Source organism: Nerophis ophidion, linkage group LG18, assembly GCF_033978795.1.
Source record: "Nerophis ophidion isolate RoL-2023_Sa linkage group LG18, RoL_Noph_v1.0, whole genome shotgun sequence".
NCBI classification, from domain to species: Eukaryota; Metazoa; Chordata; class Actinopteri; order Syngnathiformes; family Syngnathidae; genus Nerophis; species Nerophis ophidion.
The window spans coordinates 8,336,511-8,356,686 of NC_084628.1; the positions used below are offsets into that span (position 1 = coordinate 8,336,511).

A 20,176-nucleotide genomic window follows, 5' to 3' on the forward strand; every position below is an offset into this window, starting at 1 on the left:
GCCCTTCACATTAATCAGTACCCAAGAAGTAGCTCTTGGTTTCAAAAAGGTTGGTGACCCCTGGTATAGACGATATACCAGGGCTGGGCAATATGGACCAAAACTCATATCCTGATATATTTTGGCTGATTATCAATAAACAATACATATCCCGATATTTTTTTCCGGAAAGCCATATATGTGTGTCAAGTTCTTTTATTGAAACAAATACTTAACACGAGTAACATTTTGTTGACATTTTAAATTTTCCTGCATAGAAAAAGTGTTTGTATATAAATAAATAAATGATAAATGGGTTGAACTTGTATAGCGCTTTTCTACCTTCAAGGTACTCAAAGCGCTTTGACACTACTTCCACATTCACCCATTCACACACACATTCACACACTGATGGAGGGAGCTGCCATGCAAGGCGCCAACCAGCACCCATCAGGAGCAAGGGTGAAGTGTCTTGCTCAGGACACAACGGACGTGACGAGGTTTGTACTAGGTGGGAATTGAACCAGGGACCCTCGGGTTGCGCACGGCCACTCTACCACTGCGCCACGCCGTCCCTAATTTAATTTAAAAAGTATTTAAATTATATACAAATAGTAGAGTATTATCTTCAATCTTCTTTCAAACAAACCTTTAGCTAATAACAAAAACATAGAAGAAAATTGCTAGTTTAAAAAGGACATTTTAAACATCTGCAGCTACTTAAAAACAATTTACCTTTAAGAGTTGTATTTTTTTTTTGCAACATTTTTAGAACATCCTCATTCCCTCAAAGATTTTACCCAGGAAATGCAGCCCTACAATATACATGTTGTAAATTTGGCCAACGACAAAGCTTTAAATACTATCGTTTTATCATTATAATATGTGCTGATGACACATTCTAGCGGTGTCCCGCAAATTTGACAGCGAGAAGCGAACAAACTTGTCCTCAATGTACTGAAGCAATGTTGCGAGCGGCTAACGTCCTTCCACAGTGGAAAGCCACAAGTTAAGTCAGCAATCCTTGCCTCAACGGCAGCAAATAAACTGTTTCTTACACATAACATTATCACTGGAAGATGGGGAATATCTAAACATGCCACGGTACACACCGTAACCGCAATGTAGAGCTATTGAATGTAAACAGTAGGGCGGATCAATATTTAACAAGTATAGTATCAGTATGGTCGATACTGCAGTGGTCAGATTGATATTTTTTAGAATCAAAAAATGATTTGTCATTTTTGTTAGTGTTTACAATTTCAGGAAATACGTATTTAAGGGCAAAACTCAAAAGGATTTAAAAAAACAGTGCCAATATAATGAAGTAATTAAAATATTTAATGGATTTTGTTACCCTGCCATTCTGTGTTTTTGTCTGATTATAATTGTGATCAAAATCTAATCGTTCAATGATTGTGAACATATTAAGTACAAACATTGGTATACAATACTGCAACAACACTAACAGTTCTCTAACTTGTCTCACGACGGTGTACTTGGCCATTGGATTGATATTAAAATTTGTATTGTTGCCCAAAATTAATTTAAAGTATCCCAACAACAAAATATAATTTCTAATAAAAGTATGTATTGCAGTATAGATGGAACCATGTTATTACAGAAAGTAACCACGAGTAGCGAGTAGATGAATAAAAGTTTTGAAAATGAAACAGCCAGAAATGATGCACTATGTATGTAATATACCGTATTTCCTCGAATTGCCGCAAGACATATCGTATGCGCCTGCCTTGAATTACTGCCGGGTCAAACTCGCTTCCCAAAATAATTAGCGCATGCTTAGTATTACCGCCTGGTCAAACTCGTGACGTCACGAGTGACACTTCCCCTGTCATCATTTTCATAATGGAGGAGGCTGATTTCAATACCGGTAATTTGAAATCGCATAAAGGGAAGAAGATTAAGAGCTATTCAGTAGGATTTAAGGTCCAAGCTTACATCACACTCAAATTTTTACTGCATACCTTTGGTAAGTGCCGGAGTGAGAAGAGGTTTTAAAATAATTAGCGCATGCTTACTTTTGAGTGCCATCTCCAGGTTGGGGAGGAGACCCTGCCCCAAGTGGAGGAGTTCAAGTACCTAGGAGTCTTGTTCACGAGTGAGGGAAGAGTGGATCGTGAGATCGACAGGCGGATCGGTGCGGCGTCTTCAGTAATGCGGACGTTGTATCGATCCGTTGTGGTGAAGAAGGAGCTGAGCCGGAAGGCAAAGCTCTCAATTTACCGGTCGATCTACGTTCCCATCCTCACCTATGGTCATGAGCTTTGGGTCATGACCGAAAGGATAAGATCACGGGTACAAGCGGCCGAAATGAGTTTCCTCCGCCGGGTGGCGGGGCTCTCCCTTAGAGATAGGGTGAGAAGCTCTGCCATCCGGGAGGAACTCAAAGTAAAGCCGCTGCTCCTCCACATCGAGAGGAGCCAGATGAGGTGGTTCGGGCATCTGGTCAGGATGCCACCCGAACGCCTCCCTAGGGAGGTGTTTAGGGCACGTCCAGCTGGTAGGAGGCCACGGGGAAGACCCAGGACACGTTGGGAAGACTATGTCTCCCGGCTGGCCTGGGAACGCCTCGGGATCCCCCGGGAAGAGCTAGACGAAGTGGCTGGAGATAGGGAAGTCTGGGCTTCCCTGCTTAGGCTGCTGCCCCCGCGACCCGACTTCGGATAAGCGGAAGATGATGGATGGATGGATGGATGGATGCTTACTTTTACCGCATGCCTTTTGTAAGCGCAGGAGTGAGAAGAGGTTTTAATGGCACAAGGCAACATCAGCCCAGAGGAGGAAGCTAGTGGTTGATCAGGTTCGACAACAAGAGGAGGCAGACAGATGTGCAACAGCAGTGGCACAATCCAAACAGGGACAGTGGACTAGCTGGGAAAACCTGGAGCATCGTAAGCTCACATGGAAGGATCTTTGGGAAATGGAAGGGAGCCAAATCAGCTTCATCATCAGAGCCACCTATGATGTTCTTCCCACACCCAAAAACTTGAACCAATGGTTTGGAGAAGATCCTTCTTGTGCAGTCTGTCAAACCCCTGCAACACTCAGTCACATCCTCACTGGCTGCAAATTCAGTGTCTCAAGGTCGCTACACCTGGAGGCACAACCAGGTCTTAAGACAACTGGCGATCACCCTGGAGGAAAGGAGAAATAAAAACAAAGCCCTCTCTCCCCCAATCCCTAGTCACTCAATCACCACTCAGTTTGTAAGAGCAGGACAACTACCACCAAAACCATCTGCAAGAGTGGAGGCAACCCTTCTGGACTCTGCCCGGGACTGGAAAATGCAGGTTGACTTGGACCAGAAACTCATTTTCCCGCCTGAAATCATTACAACTAGCTTCAGACCGGACCTGGTCTTGTGGTCAACCTCCCAGAAGATTGTGTTCATTGTTGAACTAACTGTACCACGGGAGGCAGCAGTTGGTGAGGCATATGAGCGCAAGCATCTGAGGTATGCGGACATAGCAGCCGAGGCAGAGCAGCGCGGCTGGCGTGCCCGAGTACTACCAGTTGAAGTCGGGTGCAGAGGTTTTGTTGCTACATCCACAACCAAGCTCCTGAAAGGAATGGGATTGAGAGGTCAGGCCTTCCGGCTGGCTGTCAAATCGCTGTCTGATGCTGCTGAACGAAGTAGCAGGTGGATATGGTTCAAGAGAAAGGACCCAAACTGGGCTGCTAAATGACATCGAGGGGTAAAGGCAGAGGGGGGGCACACCTGGGACGCCAGAGGTGTCGTGGGCCTATCAACGAAACACCAATGAAGGAGGGTGCCCACCTGAAGACCCCAGTGAAGCTTTTGCCTCTAACCCCCCACTCAACACTAAGTGCTGATTAATCTGAGGGATTGTATTACCTAGTCCTATGAGCTCTACTTTAAATTAATTAGCGCCTCGGCTGCAATTCAAGGAAATACGGTAAGCCAAATTAAGAGCTTATGTAACCTATTTTGAAATTGTATTGAATCGTGATTAGGGGTGCAATGGAACAGAGTAACCCACAATACGGCACACATCCATCCATCCATCCATCATCTTCCGCTTATCCGAGGTCGGGTCGCGGGGGCAGCAGCCTAAGCAGGGAAGCCCAGACTTCCCTATCTCCAGCCACTTCGTCTAGCTCTTCCCGGGGGATCCCGAGGCGTTCCCAGGCCAGCCGGGAGACATAGTCTTTCCAACGTGTCCTGGGTCTTCCCCGTGGCCTCCTACCAGCTGGACGTGCCCTAAACACCTCCCTAGGGAGGCGTTCGGGTGGCATCCTGACCAGATGCCCGAACCACCTCATCTGGCTCCTCTCGATGTGGAGGAGCAGCGGCTTTACGTTGAGCTCCTCCCGGATGGCAGAGCTTCTCACCCTATCTCTAAGGGAGAGCCCCGCCACCCGGCGGAGGAAAGTCATTTCGGCCGCTTGTACCCGTGATCTTATCCTTTCGGTCATGACCCAAAGCTCATGACCATAGGTGAGGATGGGAACGTAGATCGACCGGTAAATTGAGAGCTTTGCCTTCCGGCTCAGCTCCTTCTTCACCACAACGGATCGATACAACGTCCGCATTACTGAAGACGCCGCACCGATCCGCCTGTCGATCTCACGATCCACTCTTCCCCCACTCGTGAACAAGACTCCTAGGTACTTGAACTCCTCCACTTGGGGCAGGGTCTCCTCCCCAACCCGGAGATGGCACTACACCCTTTTCCGGGCGAGAACCATGGACTCGGACTTGGAGGTGCTGATTCTCATTCCGGTCGCTTCACACTCGGCTGCGAACCGATCCAGTGAGAGCTGAAGATCCCGGCCAGATGAAGCCATCAGGACTACATCATCTGCAAAAAGCAGAGACCTAATCCCGTGGCCACCAAACCGGAACCCCTCAACGCCTTGACTGCGTCTAGAAATTCTGTCCATAAAAGTTATGAACAGAATCGGTGACAAAGGACAGCCTTGGCGGAGTCCAACCCTCACTGGAAACGTGTCCGACTTACTGCCGGCAATGCGGACCAAGCTCTGACACTGATCATACAGGGAGCGGACCGCCACAATAAGACATTCCGATACCCCATACTCTCTGAGCACTCCCCACAGGACTTCCCGTGGCACACATATACCACATATACCACAAAATGAATTACAAATCCCCAAAAAAACTGCGGTCCATTAGGGCCGATTGTCTGGTGCAGGACAAAACTGTCCGGTGTTTTACTATGTGCCGTTACATTCCCAATTGTAATTCAGTGCTGCATGCTTAGCTTTTTTCTCTAATAGCACCAGTATTACTAAATGAAAAAAATTAGTAGCACAGAACATTTTTTGAAGCGAAATGAAATGTCTTGAATATCACAATTTCATTATTAGTACGCAAACAAGGTACACATGTGCACTTAGAATATAAACACAGGCCGATTGTAACGCTCAATTAGACACAGAAAACATCCCTAAACTGCTAGCACTGTCCCTGACACCAGTGTAGGTCTGGGCGATATGGATCAAAACTCATACCTTAAAATAGTTTGGCCCAGTAATGGAAATATCCGTTGACGTAATTAAATATTTCCACCATACCTTCATTTTAAAACTGTGCATGGCGCAGGGGGCTTCTCAGCGCGAGTGATTGTCACTTGCGTGACAAAGCTATGGTTTAAATGTATTTCTAACATGTGTAGCCTGTATGTTACTCCAATAAAGCACTGTACAAGTAAAAGTAAATTCAGGTCTGGGCTAGATCAGAAGAAACTAAATTCAGCTCTAGGAATGAAGAGTAATGAAGACTGAACACAGGATTTAAGTTTTAAGTAGTACCAAATTATGTTAAAGAATAATAGGAAAAATAAACAACAACAAACAGACATGTAAACTCGAATGGCCGTTCACATATTCAACAAATTCACAAAATGTTCAATATTTACAATGTCAGTACTTGATTCAGTCCTTGTTTTTACCAACGATGGTATAAGCGCAACATGAGTTCAGAGTTCATTAGACGGCCCCGCAAAGTCCACGTTGTGGTGGCAGTGTCCAGAGGGGTTTTAGTGAAGGGACGGGGGAAAAGTGAATGCTCAGGAGTACCGAAATGAACACGTTGCTTTTTGGTAAACAAAGGGAAAACAGAGGGCGGCTGCTGAGGAGCCTCCTGCCCGCCCGGGGCTCGGTTGGGTGGATTCAGTTCAGTTGGTTCGGTTCCAAGCATAAAGCTTCAGACTCTAGTTCAGGGCTCTAGCTCGCCATCCAACCTGGCCAAATCCGCAGATAAGTCACACTCAAACACTTTTGCGCGACGACCCACGGCTCCTGCAGCAACCTCACCCAGCGTGTCCCTCTCGCTCTTCCACTACCGGGTTTTATGCTTCCCGCATTAGGTCACGTGACGTAATGACGCACGTGGTCATGTGACCGCGTGACGTAATGACGCACGCAAGGACAGCTTGGACCAGTGGTTCTCAACCTTTTTTCTGTGATGTATCCCCCTAATCAGAGCAAAGCATTTTTGGTTGGAAAAAAAAGAGATAAAGAAGTAAAATACAGCACTATGTCATCAGTTTCTGATTTATTAAATTGTATAACAGTGCAAAATATTGCTCATTTGTAGTGGTCTTTCTTGAACTATTTGGAAAAAAAGATATACAAATAACTAAACGGGGACGGCGTGGGGCAGTGGCCGTGCGCAACCCGAGGGTCCCTGGTTTAAATCCCACCCAGTACCAACTTCGTCACGTCCGTTGTGTCCTGAGCAAGACACCTGATGGGTGCTGGTTTGCGCCTTGCATGGCAGCTCCCTCCATCAGTGTGTGAATGTGTGTGTGAATGGGTAAATGTGGAAGTAGTGTCAAAGCGCTTTGAGTACCTTGAAGGTAGAAAAGCGCTATACAAGTACAACCCATTTATTTACTTATTTATTTAAAAACTTGTTGAAAAAAAAACAAGTGATTCAATTATAAATAAAGATTTCTACACATAGAAGTAATCATCAACTTAAAGTGCCCTCTTTGGGGATTGTAATAGAGATCCATCTGGATTCATCAACTTCATTCTAAACATTTCTTCACAAAAAAAATAAATTTTTAACATCAATATTTATGGAACATGTCCACAAAAAATCTATCTGTCAACACTGAATATTGTATTGTTGCATTTCTTTTCAGTTTATGATTCATAATTTGTTGAAGTATTATTCTATAAATATATTTATAAAGGATTTTTGAATTGTTGCTATTTCCATCCATCCATTTTCTACCGCTTATTCCCTTTCGGGGTGGCGGGGGGCGCTGGCGCCTATCTCAGCTACAATCGGGCGGAAGGCGGGGTACACCCTGGACAAGTCGCCACCTCATCACAGGGCCAACACAGATAGACAGACAACATTCACACTCACATTCACACACTAGGGCCAATTTAGTGTTGCCAATCAACCTATCCCCAGGTGCATGTCTTTGGAAGTGGGAGGAAGCCGGAGTACCCGGAGGGAACCCACGCATTCACGGGGAGAACATGCAACCTCCACACAGAAAGATCCCGAGCCTGGATTTTTAGAATATTATTGAAAAATCTCACGTACCCCTTGGCATACCTTCAAGTACCCCCAGGGGTACGCGTACCCCCATTTGAGAACCACTGGCTTAGACAACGAAAATAAATAGGATATTTAATGGGGTTTTAATTGATTAATTAATTGAATTATATTTATATAGCGCTTTTCTCGAATGACTCAAAGCGCTTTACATAGTGAAACCCAATATCTAAGTTACATTTAAACCAGTGTGGGTGGCCCTGGGGGCAGGTGGGTAAAGTGTCTTGCCCAAAGACACAACGGCAGTGACTGGATTGGCGGAAGCGGGAATCGAACCTGCAACCCTCAAGTTGCTGGCACGGCCACCCTACCAACCGAGCTATGAAGAGTGAAGAGTGGGTTGTTTCACTGCAGTCAAAACTACACAGCCATTGGATAAATGCTCGGCTTTGTCCTGCCGAAGGACTCAGAGTGTCACTGGATGTGAATTAGAAGTGGGCTTGGCTTTGGCTGGCCTGGACACTGAGCTTCTGCATGATGATTGGATGATCTGTCTGAGGCTGAATACATTTTTAATTGACAGGTAAATGTGCAAAACAGCGATTCTGAAACATAAACCACTTTCAAGTTTCCTTCTGTTGTTCTGTGTTCACATCGATAATTTTACTACGCTATGTGAATGGGGTTTTGTCACCCGGGTTACACATGCAATACACTTCACTGAAGATTTATCAAATTTGGATGTATTTATTTTAGAAGCAATTTGCAAACATTTTTTTTTAACTCGCACAATGTATTTTTAGTTGCATTTCTGATATACTGCATTATCGCAGAAAGCTGCTGTATCGCAATATAGATTTTAGGCTGTGTCTAATTTGCAACAATCATTGTTATGAAAATATGGCTTGTTTGTTAGCTGGTTAGCCAGTAGTCCTGCACAAATAACTACAAACGTTTAAAAGACAATGAACACTTACTGGTATCCAACGGGAAACAGTTGGCGTTCGCAGTCTGAAAGTTCAGTCAGTATACCCAAACAGTCAATGGCCATGGAGCCTAATGCAGTAGTGAAAAGCATCGAATCAGACATGAAGGCTTGGAGAGAAAGATCCACACTGGCATCACTCACTCTACCTATCATCATGTGGACATTTTCTGGCTCCAGTCCTGACAACCATTTCCTCTTCACACTCATCCCCTCTAGGTCAACTAGTACCCTGCGAGCCACCTCAAAGCCAGACACTACCTAGGGGGTGAGTAAGATAAATAAAACATGGATAAGTTGATGAGAAAAGGACGATGCTTTGAATGCATATTTCCAACTGAAGAGTGAACAATGCATAAAGAAAATGGATTGTCTTACTTCTCCTTTAATGAGTTCCTTATGCTTAGGACAGTAGACCTTCTTGTCCTCCAGAAAGACGCAGTGGCTTTGGCGGGCACACATGAAGTGGTAGTTGCTGGTGCAAGATGCGAAGCAGCAACCCACTGTGGCTCCCAGCTGTTGACACGTCTCACAGCGCTGTGAAAAGGCGCACAGGGAAAATTAGGGCTTAAGATTTGCAGAGAAGCATCTATTAATGCTACACTGGGGGGCCCCTTTTTAGAGCATAATGAGATCGAGTAGTTAAAGAGTTATACTTCAATATTTTGCCTTTACATTAGTTCAGTTTTTATTTACACCGTCAGTTATTCAACAGTGTAATAAATAAACATATTATTGTGGTTGGAGTCATGCAAATAGTGTAACTATTGGAAAAATATAAAAACAGATGGAGTGCAGTATTACACTACTGCCAACTACCACCTCAATACAAAATTATTACATTCCCTTTCTGACAGTCCAAATGTATCCTCTACTGCAGTGGTTCTCAACCTTTTTTCAGTGATGTACCCCCTGTGAACATTTTTTTAATTCAAGTACCCCCTAATCAGAGCAAAGCCTTTTTGGTTAAAAAAAAAATAGATAAAGAGGTAAAATACAGCTCTATGTCATCAGTTTCAGATTTATGAAATTGTATAAAAGTGCAAAATTCTGCTCATTTGTAGTGGTCTTTCTTAAACTATTTGGGAAAAAAAGATATAAAAACAACTAAAAACTTGTTGAAAAAGTGATTCAATTATAAATAAAGGTTTCTACACATAGAAGTAATCATCAACTTAAAGTGCCCTCTTTGGGGATTGTAATAGAGATCCATCTGGATTCATGAACTTAATTCTAAACATTTCTCCACAAAAAAATAAATCTTTAACATCAATATTTATGGAACATGTCCACAAAATATCTAGCTCTCAACACTGAATATTGCATTGTTGCATTTCTTTTCACAGTTTATGAACTTACATTCATATTTTGTTGAAGTATTATTCAATAAATATATTTATAAAGGATTTTTGAATTGTTGCTATTTTTAGAATATTTTTTAAATATCTCACGTACCCCTTGGCATACCTTCAAGTACCCCCAGGGGTACACGTACCCCAATTTGAGAAACACTGCTCTACTGCATCTACCAAATAAAGGGACCTAGGGACTAATTGTCCATAACTTTTTTAAGCATTTGTTTAATGCTTCCTAAAGCTTTAAAAATATCTGTATTACATGCAGGTGTACCCCGGTCTGTTTGTTATCAGCAAAAAAAAAAGCAATGAAGTATTGGCTTATATTGGCTTGCGTCTAAAATGTCCAATATAAGCTCCCATTCAAGCAGTCCTGCAGCGCATTTACTTGTGCAAAGCTGGAGAGACAGTTACCAGCTAAATGTCCTCAAATAAACAAACAAGGTTGGTGTTTTCTTGGATTTTAGTGAAGTCATTTACAAAAGATAAACATGCTTTACAAGCTAGCAGCTACACAACAGGTAAGCACACAAGATAGACATACATAATAAGTGCCCTCTAAAACATCACATATGTCAATTTAAACAGGAGTCAAATAGTTGCATATTACCTACAGATTCAAAAGCAGAAGCGTAGTAGAAAGTATCCAGTAATAAATGTGTCCGCATCGCTCAACTTGCTGCCTCAAGAGCTTAAGTTAATTAATTATTGCGGCCACTAGGTGTCGCCAAAAGAACAATTGCCACTCCACCTCAACCTAAAGACAGCATAAGTCCATTCCAGATAATAATGAATAGGCTAGTGTTTTTCATACCCCATTGTTCTTTGATCGAGCCTTTTCTAACATTCCAGACTACGAAATAATTAAAGTATGTATAATTCAAGGTGACATTATATCAGATCAATATCAGTATCGATTCAATACTTAAGACTCCAATATCGTTATCGTACTGGAAGTAAGAAAATTGTATCGGGACACCCCTATCTACAAGTGTGCTAGCATGTCTTCCAAAGTATTTTGAGGACAACCTATAGAGGCCGCCAAAAACGTCAGATTTTTCCCCCCCCAAAACTGTACTCATCCATCCATCCATCCATTTTCTACCGCTTGTCCCTTTTGGGGTCGCGGGGGGGGGCTGCAGCCTATCTCAGCTGCATTCGGGCGGAAGGCGGGGTACACCCTGGACAAGTCGCCACCTCATTTGCAGGGCCAACACAGATACAGACAACAAAAGACTCCGGCTCATTAGTGATTCCTAGAGCCCAAAAAAAGTCTGCGGGCTATAGAGCGTTTTCCGTTGGGGCTCCAGTACTCTGGAATGCCCTCCCGGTAACAGTTCGAGATGCTACCTCAGTAGAAGCATTTAAGTCTCACCTTAAAACTCATCTGTATACTCTAGCCTTTAAATAGACCTCCTTTTTAGACCAGTTGATCTGCCGCTTCTTTTCTTTCTCCTATGTCCCCCCCTCCCTTGTGGAAGGGGTCCGGTCCGATGACCATGGATGAAGTACTGGCTGTCCAGAGTCGAGACCCAGGATGGACCGCTCGTCGGGACCCAGGATGGACCGCTCGCCTGTTTCGGTTGGGGACATCTCTACGCTGCTGATCCGCCTCCGCTTGAGATGGTCTCCTGTGGACGGGACTCTCGCTGCTGTCTTGGATCCGCTTGAACTGAACTCTCGCGGCTGTGTTGGAGCCACTATGGATTGAACTTTCACAGTATCATGTTAGACCCGCTCGACATCCATTGCTTTCGGTCCCCTAGAGGGGGGGGTTGCCCACATCTGAGGTCCTCTCCAAGGTTTCTCATAGTCAGCATTGTCACTGGCGTCCCACTGAATGTGAATTCTCCCTGCCCACTGGGTGTGAGTTTTCCTTGCCCTTTTGTGGGTTCTTCCGAGGATGTTGTAGTCGTAATGATTTGTGCAGTCCTTTGAGACATTTGTGATTTGGGGCTATATAAATAAACATTGATTGATTGACTGAACATTCACACTCACATTCACACACTAGGACCAATTTAGTGTTGCCAATCAACCTGTCCCCAGGTGCATGTCTTTGGAGTTGGGAGGAAGCCGGAGTACCTGGAGAGATCCCACGCAGTCACGGGGAAAACATGCAGACTCCACACAGAAAGATCCCGAGCGCAGGATCGAACCCAGGACTACTCAGGACCTTCGTATTGTGAGGCACATGCACTAACCCATGTACCACCGTGATGCCTAAAACCGACATGTATTCCATACAGTATAAGCTTGTGTCTTACCAACTTTTTCCCCCTGAGAACCGCCGTGTGTACATTTTTCAGCGAGCCGTAGTCGTCCTCAAACACCTCAGCTGACCACAGCGCACAGTTGACGTGCGTCCACTCGTTCTGACCCATGTACAGCAACCTGCCCCCCTTCTGGATCATAATGGACAAGTCACGCATGACACATCTAACTCAGTGTGCACTCTGAATCCAAAGAAAGCCAGTTTTACTCACATGTGTGTTCTCGTCTCCGTACTTTAGGCACAGTGCACATTGCCTGTTATCACTCAGGCCTGGTGGAGGAGGACGCTCTGGGATGTCTTCACAATCTGCAGAGACAGCAAGCAGTACCACTCATGTGATGGGACTTCAGGAAGTGACGTTATGTAAGTGTGTTGGAAAGGGATATTAAACTACATTTTCAGAAAGCTAAGGACCACTAGGCCGGATTTTCCCTTTACTATATTGTATATTCCGGAGAACAAGCTCTATTTGATTTTGGTCTATTTATTTGATCAGCGTTAGAGGAATGCTCTGCTGTTTTTAAAGACAATCTGCAAAAAAAGCTAGTTAAAGATCATCTCTTTGATGTAATGTTCTAAAGCAGGGGTGGGCGTTACGTCGATCGCGAGCTACCGGTCGATCGCGGAGGGTGTGTCAGTCGATCGCAAGCCAGGCATTAAAAAGTACACATAAAAAATGAGCAATCATCAATTGTCACCAAGACTTTACTTTTCATCAGTTGTTTGACATGCGGCACCCGAGGATCTTGTGAGATGACGCTGGCTGCTGCCAGGTCATTATTAAGAAAAAATCAAAAAATTAATGACAGAATGGAGAGAAACACTTTTTATTTCAACAGACTCTTGGGCCGTACCTGCTGTCAAAACTCTAAAGACCGACTGCACACTTCCTGTCTTCACCATAAAAGACCTGCTTCATCCTGCCTGTGCTAACAAAATAAAAAATTAAAGTTTATGAGTTTGAACATAAAATATCTTGTCTTTGTAGCGCATTCGACTGAATATGGGTTGAAAAGGATTTGCAAATCATTGTATTCCGTTTATATTTACATTTATTAATTTTATTTATTTATTTATTTCGGCAATCTTCACATAAAACAAAGAACAACAACGACAACAAAAAAAAAAAAAAAACACTCATTTGAGCAATGATTGAGCCGAAAGGGTGTAGGTTGAAGCAACGCTTATATAAACCTACTCCATCACAACAAGAACAAGGTTCAAAATATATAAAATCTAAAACATGCTTCACTTATATTACTTTTTTTTTTAAACAATATATAAGCAACATATATGTAGCACACATCTCATATACACAGTTTAACATTTAAATCAAACATATACATTTGTACACTTATATATATATATATAGGTGTGGGAAAAATCACAAGACTACTTCATCTCTACAGAACTGTTTCATGAGGGGTTCCCTCAATCATCAGGAGATTTTTCCCACACCTACATATTGCGCTTTACCACGGTATCGAGCACTATTCTCTGGATAATCCAATCAAGACATATATATATATATATATATATATATACATATATATACACTATTTAAATTCCATATAAAGTGGTAATATATACATTTTAATATAACCTATATGTATAATTATGAAATCATAAATTGTATTTATATACATATTACATATTATTGTCTTTCTAAAACAATGTTTGCTCTTCTTTCTTATATTTACTAATGATAAATGATTTAAAACGTTTTTTAAACTGGTTTATGTTGGTGCTGTGTTTTATTTCATCCTTTAAACAGTTCCATATTTTAACCCCTGCTATTGTTATACTCATTCGTTTCTGCGTTGTTCTACAATATTGGATCTTAAAAAGTAGTTCTCCTCTTAAATTATAATTCCCTTCTCTCTGTAAAAATCTTCTCTGTAACCCTGTTGGAAGTGAATCTTTACTTGCTTTATAAATCATTTGGGCAGTCTTGAGTTGGATGAGATCTGGTAGTTTTAAATCAAATGTTTTTATAAATAATCCATTAGTGTGTTCTCGGGGTCCTGTGTTATGTATCAGTCTGATGGCCCTTTTTTGCATTATGAATAGTGGTTGAATGTTCGTCCTGTATGTATTTCCCCAAACTTCTAGACAGTAACTCAAATATGGTAAAACAAGTGTACAATAAAGAGTGTGTAATGTGTTTTGATTAAGAATGTGCCTTGTTTTACCCAGGACAGCAATACTTCTCGCCAACATCGAGCACAATTTCCCAACTCATATGGAAACGGGGTTTGTTTAAGTGCCAAAATAAAGAGGACTTAAAGGGGTGTGTTGAGGGATGTTCGGTTAATAAATCACAAGTTTAGACCCAAGTCAGTATGTTTACATGCACTGAATTAGTCGGATTTGTCAAATAATTCAGCTCACAAAAATATTCCATAGACTCCATAAATTGAGTAACGTGGACCTCGACTTAAACAAGTTGAAAAACTCATTCGGGTGTTACTTTTTAGTGGTCAATTGTACGGAATATGTACTGTGCTGTGCTATCTACTAATAAAAGTCTCAATCAATCAATTAATCACACATGGAAACATTTTAATCTGATTGTGTTTAGCCTTTGAAAATAATACAGCTGGATTATGTGCCAATCTCTGTGGAGGACCAAGACTGTTACAACCACAGTGCAAGAAGGAGCGCGACCACATGTCCTTTGTCCCCGCTGCCATAATGATAATAATAATAATAATAACAAATTGACTTGGAAGGCTTCTTTCTGGGCACTCAAGGACACCATACAAAATCAATACAATAAAATCAATGGGATAAAAAGAACAACAACAAAGATCAATAAGATTTACAATGAATAAACAGTAACATGGTCACTACTGCCTACTTTGTCTTGTTATATTCTTATTTCACTGTTATATTTTTATTCCCATTGTTGCTTTTTTTTTATTATTCTTACTGTAATATTTCTCTATTTTGTTTCCATTTAAACCCCCATTATTTATTTTTTACTTTATTTAAATTGATCTCAACTATGTACACTGCAGCTGGAATTTTAATTTTCCTGAAGGAACTCTCCTGAAGGAATCAATAAAGTACTATCTATCTAATAAATAATTATTACTAAAGTAATGTGTAATAAGACTCTACAACGCACTTGGCCTTGGCCTTGCACTCTTCAGCATCTACATGCTGCCGCTAGGTGACATCATACGCAAATACGGTGTTAGCTTTCACTGTTATGCTGATGACACCCAACTCTACATGCCCCTAAAGCTGACCAACATGCCGGATTGTAGTCAGCTGGAGGCGTGTCTTAATGAAATTAAACAATGGATGTCCGCTAACTTTTTGCAACTCAACGCCAAAAAAACGGAAATGCTGATTATCGGTCCTGCTAGACACCGAACTCTATTTAATAATACAACTCTAACATTTGACAACCAAACAATTAATCAAGGCGACACGGTAAAGAATCTGGGTATTATCTTCGACCCAACTCTCTCCTTTGAGGCACACATTAAAAGCGTTACTAAAACGGCCTTCTTTCATCTCCGTAATATCGCTAAAATTCGCTCCATTCTGTCCACTAAAGACGCTGAGATCATTATCCACGCGTTTGTTACGTCTCGTCTCGATTACTGTAACGTATTATTTTCGGGTCTCCCCATGTCTAGCATTAAAAGATTACAGTTGGTACAAAATGCGGCTGCTAGACTTTTGACAAGAACAAGAAAGTTTGATCACATTACGCCTGTACTGGCTCACCTGCACTGGCTTCCTGTCCACTTAAGATGTGACTTTAAGGTTTTACTACTTACGTATAAAATACTACACGGTCTAGCTCCAGCCTATCTTGCCGATTGTTTTGTACCAGATGTCCCGGCAAGAAATCTGCGTTCAAAGGACTCCGGCTTATTAGTGATTCCCAAAGCCCAAAAAAAGTCTGCGGGCTATAGAGCTTTTTCATTTCGGGCTCCAGTACTCTGGAATGCCCTCCCGGTAACAGTTGGAGATGCCACCTCAGTAGAAGCATTTAAGTCTCACCTTAAAACTCATTTGTATACTCTAGCCTTTAAATAGACTCTCTTTTTAGACCAGTTGATCTGCCGTTTCTTTTCTTTTTCTTCTATGTCCCACTCTCCTTTGTGGAGGGAGTCCGGTCCGATCCGGTGGCCATGTACTGCTCGCCTGTGTATCGGCTGGGGACATCTCTGCGCTGCTGATCCGCCTCCGCTTGGGATGGTTTCCTGCTGGCTCCGCTGTGAACGGGACTCTCGCTGCTGTGTTGGATCCGCTTTGGACTGGACTCTCGCGACTGTGTTGGATCCATTATGGATTGAACTTTCACAGTATCATGTTAGACCCGCTCGACATCCATTGCTTTCCTCCGCTCCAAAGTTCTCATAGTCATCATTGTCACCGACGTCCCACTGGGTATTATTGTCACCGATGTCCCACTGGGTGTGAGTTTTCCTTGCCCTTATGTGGGCCTACCGAGGATGTCGTAGTGGTTTGTGCAGCCCTTTGAGACACTAGTGATTTAGGGCTATATAAGTAAACATTGATTGATTGATTGATTGACTTATGTGACTACTTTTTCTTGGTGTGGTATGTTAGTGTTTTTTTGTTTTATTTGATCTTTTCTCCATACTTATTAGAGCGCAATATGTAGTATGTATTATTTTTTTGGTAGTTCATTATGTTTTACTTCTGCTACTGTATGTAAAAACCGTAAGTTCCCCAACACGCCGCTCTTTACTCTTCACAAGCAAAGAAGAATCTTGTCAAAAAAACACTTAATACCTAACTTGACGCCAGCACGAAGAGAGACTGGTGGAGAAAAACCTTGAAAATAATAAAGATGAATAAAAATAATGTGTATATTTTTTTAGTCCGTAGACAACAATAATTATTAGTGGTAGATCACATGACTTCAAGACACCGTCGATGTAATTCATTCATACTTTATGTAGTGAAGTAAGAGTTAAACGTCTAAATACAACAATTTATACAACACTATTGACATGCAAACCAGCAATTAAAAATATTTCACAGTATAGTTTGTAGTTAACAGTAAATAGTCCAAGCAGTTCACTAAAATAGTCCAAAATAGTTTTTTTGTAAATCTCTGATGATCATAATAAACACATTAAAACATTACCAACCACCAAATAGTAGTGGAAAGTTGTAGCTCTTCCATGTTGGATTCTCTTCTAGTGATGTGCGGATCGATACAGAAATATCGGTACCGCCGTTTCCGGATCTTTATGCTCTCATATCGATACTCAAAATTTAGGGGTGTCCAAGCTTTTTCAACCAAGAGACCCCTACTGAAAAGTCAAAGTATCCAGAGGCTATATTGATATTTTTTTTATTTAAAAAAAAAAAATGCTAAAAACAGACATGTCAGCTTTATAGTGTAGTTGACGAATAAGTATGTTATTATTTACGACTTAGAACATTTCAGCTTTTTCTTGTTACATACCGCTTTTTTTTGTTACATTTTACTGTTGTTTTTTACAATGTAAAAATAGAAAAATAAATTAATAATACGATTGTGTAACTACATAACCTAGTGTGTTAAAAATTCTGCCGATACAAGTGAAGTGAAGTGAAGTGAAGTGAATTATATTTATATAGCGCTTTTTCTCTAGTGACTCAAAGCGCTTTACATAGTGAAACCCAATATCTAAGTTACATTTAAACCAGTGTGGGTGGCACTGGGAGCAGGTGGGTAAAGTGTCTTGCCCAAGGACACAACGGCAGTGACTAGGATGGCAGAAGCGGGAATCGAACCTGCAACCCTCAAGTTGCTGGCACTGCCACTCTACCAACCGAGCTAAACCGCCCCAAATACAAAAATATTAATGTTAAGTTACATATTTTAAAATGTTTATAATTGTTTTTGAAATGTTTCTAATTGATTACTTTGTAAATTAGTATTATTTTATTTTTGAACTAAATAATTAACTAAAGTATATTTTATTTTTATTTTGAGAGCTTCTAATAACTTAGATCAGGAGTGTCTCCAAACTTTTTTTTTTTTTTTTTAAATGCTAAAAAAAGATCATATATATTTAAAGACAAAACGTCGTGGTACAGGTGACTAAGTATATTGATAATAGTTATTAGTTTAAAAATGTCAGCTTTTTCTTTCTATATTCGGATTTTTTGCTCTTTTCTTCTAACATTTTTACTGTTGCTTTTCATGTTATTATTTGGAAAAACACAACTTTTGAAATTGCAGTTGATACATTAGATATATTTGCACAAAATATGACAAAGTGTGTAGGCTGGTGTCCCTTCAAGAAGGCCGACCCGGCTCGGATCAACACCCGGTCAGGAATGCAAAAATGGTCCCTCTATTAGCTGGAAGTCAGCAAAAAAAAGCTGAATTTTACCAGCCTGAATTTTACTCTGTACCAGATCAGTAAGAAAATTAGTGGTGTGGCACATCACTACTGTATTCCTTTCTTCTTTTTACATTCCCACATAGCTAAACAAGCTGAAATGAGCACAATCGCACCCCATTTGCATGAGAGCAAGTCGAGAGCTTGGAAACCAAATTACTTGACGAATAAGACTGATTTAGTGCATGGAAACAATGTTCTATGTTTTCTAGCAAGGTTGAAATGTCAATGCAAGGCTCTGCCAATGTGTTTACTGTAGTCCAAGTGCCTCTACAGCAGGAGCATTTAGCTGTTTGAGTCATTCGCTGCAAAAATGTTCGTCTCCCAAGTTCAGAACCGAACTCAGGGGCCGGTACGGTGGACTTATACCAGGACTTACCTGGTATGAGTGGAGGTGGCGGTGGTAAAGACGGAGGGCGTTGAGGAGTGGTGGCTCGCGAGTCTGGTTCACAGGGGGTCTTGGGGCAGGGAGCTGGAATGATGTTCTTGATGAGGTGCGGGTGCTCAGAGCGGGACAGTCCCTGTCTCTCCTGCCACTGAGCGTAGTTGTGGTCCAAAGACGGGGGCAAAACAGCATTGGGGAGGAGACCACTGCTGAGGACAACACAGCACATACAAGTCAACACTAGGACTGGTGGACAGAGTGTCCAAAAATATCTAAATAACAAAATAAATCCTTCTGAAGGCCTTCTTTAAATATATTTTAACAAGAGATGTCAGATTACCATGAATTGATTAACGTGGACCCCGACTTAAACAAGTTGAAAAACTTATTGGGGTGTTACCATTTAGTGGTCAATTGTACGGAATATGTACTGTACTGTGCAATCTACTAATAAAAGTATCAATCAATCAATCAATCAATCAATAATATCGGACTGCCGATATTATCGGCTGATAAATCCTTTAAAATGTAATATTGCAAATGATCAGTATCGGTTTCAAAAAGTAAAATGTATGACTTTTTAAAACGCCGCTCTACGGAGTGGTACACGGACGTAGGGAGATGTGCAGAGCGCCAATAAACAATAAAAGTACTCCCTTTGCGTGCCGGCCCAATCACATAATATCGACAGCTTTTCACATTAACAAATGAATGCAAAGCGTACTTGGTCAACAGCCATACAGGTCACACTGAGGGTGGCCGTATAAACAACTTTAACACTGTTACAAATATGCGCCACACTGTGAGCCCACACCAAACAACAATGACAAACACATTTCGGGAGAACATCTGCACCGTAACACAACATAAAAACAACCTGATACCCCCTATCCCCCACCTCCCCATGCTCTCTCAGGGAGAGCATGTCCCAAATTCCAAGCTGATGAGGCATGTTAAAAAAAAAAAAAATGCACTTTGTGACTTCAAAAATAAATATGGCAATGCCATGTTGGCATTTTTTTCCATAACTTGAGTTGATTTATTTTGGAAAACTTTGTTACATTGTTTAATGCAGTGGTCCCCAACCACCGGGCCGCGGTCCGATTGGTACCGAGCCGCAGAAGAATTTTTTATTCATTTTTATTTAAAAAAAAACAACATTTTTTTTAAACTTAAATCAACATAAAAAACACTATTTACACTTATAATTAGTGCACCAGCCACAAAAACCTCATTTTTTCATGACAAAAACGTTCCTTTTTCATGAGGGAAAAAAAAAAAAAAAGGAG

General features: G+C 41.6%; 1 protein-coding gene across 3 annotated transcripts in view; it reads right to left on the bottom strand.

Moving 5' to 3' along the window:
- Positions 1 to 20,176, bottom strand: part of kmt2a (lysine (K)-specific methyltransferase 2A) — a 153,514-nt gene that overhangs the window by 35,647 nt on the left and 97,691 nt on the right. For 2 of the 3 annotated variants that reach the window (XM_061878676.1, XM_061878674.1), the window contains exons 17-22: positions 18,882 to 19,096; positions 12,328 to 12,422; positions 12,109 to 12,246; positions 8,865 to 9,023; positions 8,636 to 8,747; positions 8,479 to 8,557 (exon numbers count right to left, since the gene is read on the bottom strand). In XM_061878676.1, coding sequence (XP_061734660.1) covers positions 8,479 to 8,557; positions 8,636 to 8,747; positions 8,865 to 9,023; positions 12,109 to 12,246; positions 12,328 to 12,422; positions 18,882 to 19,096 — 798 coding nt within the window. The remainder of the gene's footprint in view (positions 1 to 8,478; positions 8,558 to 8,635; positions 8,748 to 8,864; positions 9,024 to 12,108; positions 12,247 to 12,327; positions 12,423 to 18,881; positions 19,097 to 20,176) is intronic. The other variant, XM_061878677.1, reaches the window with a different exon arrangement.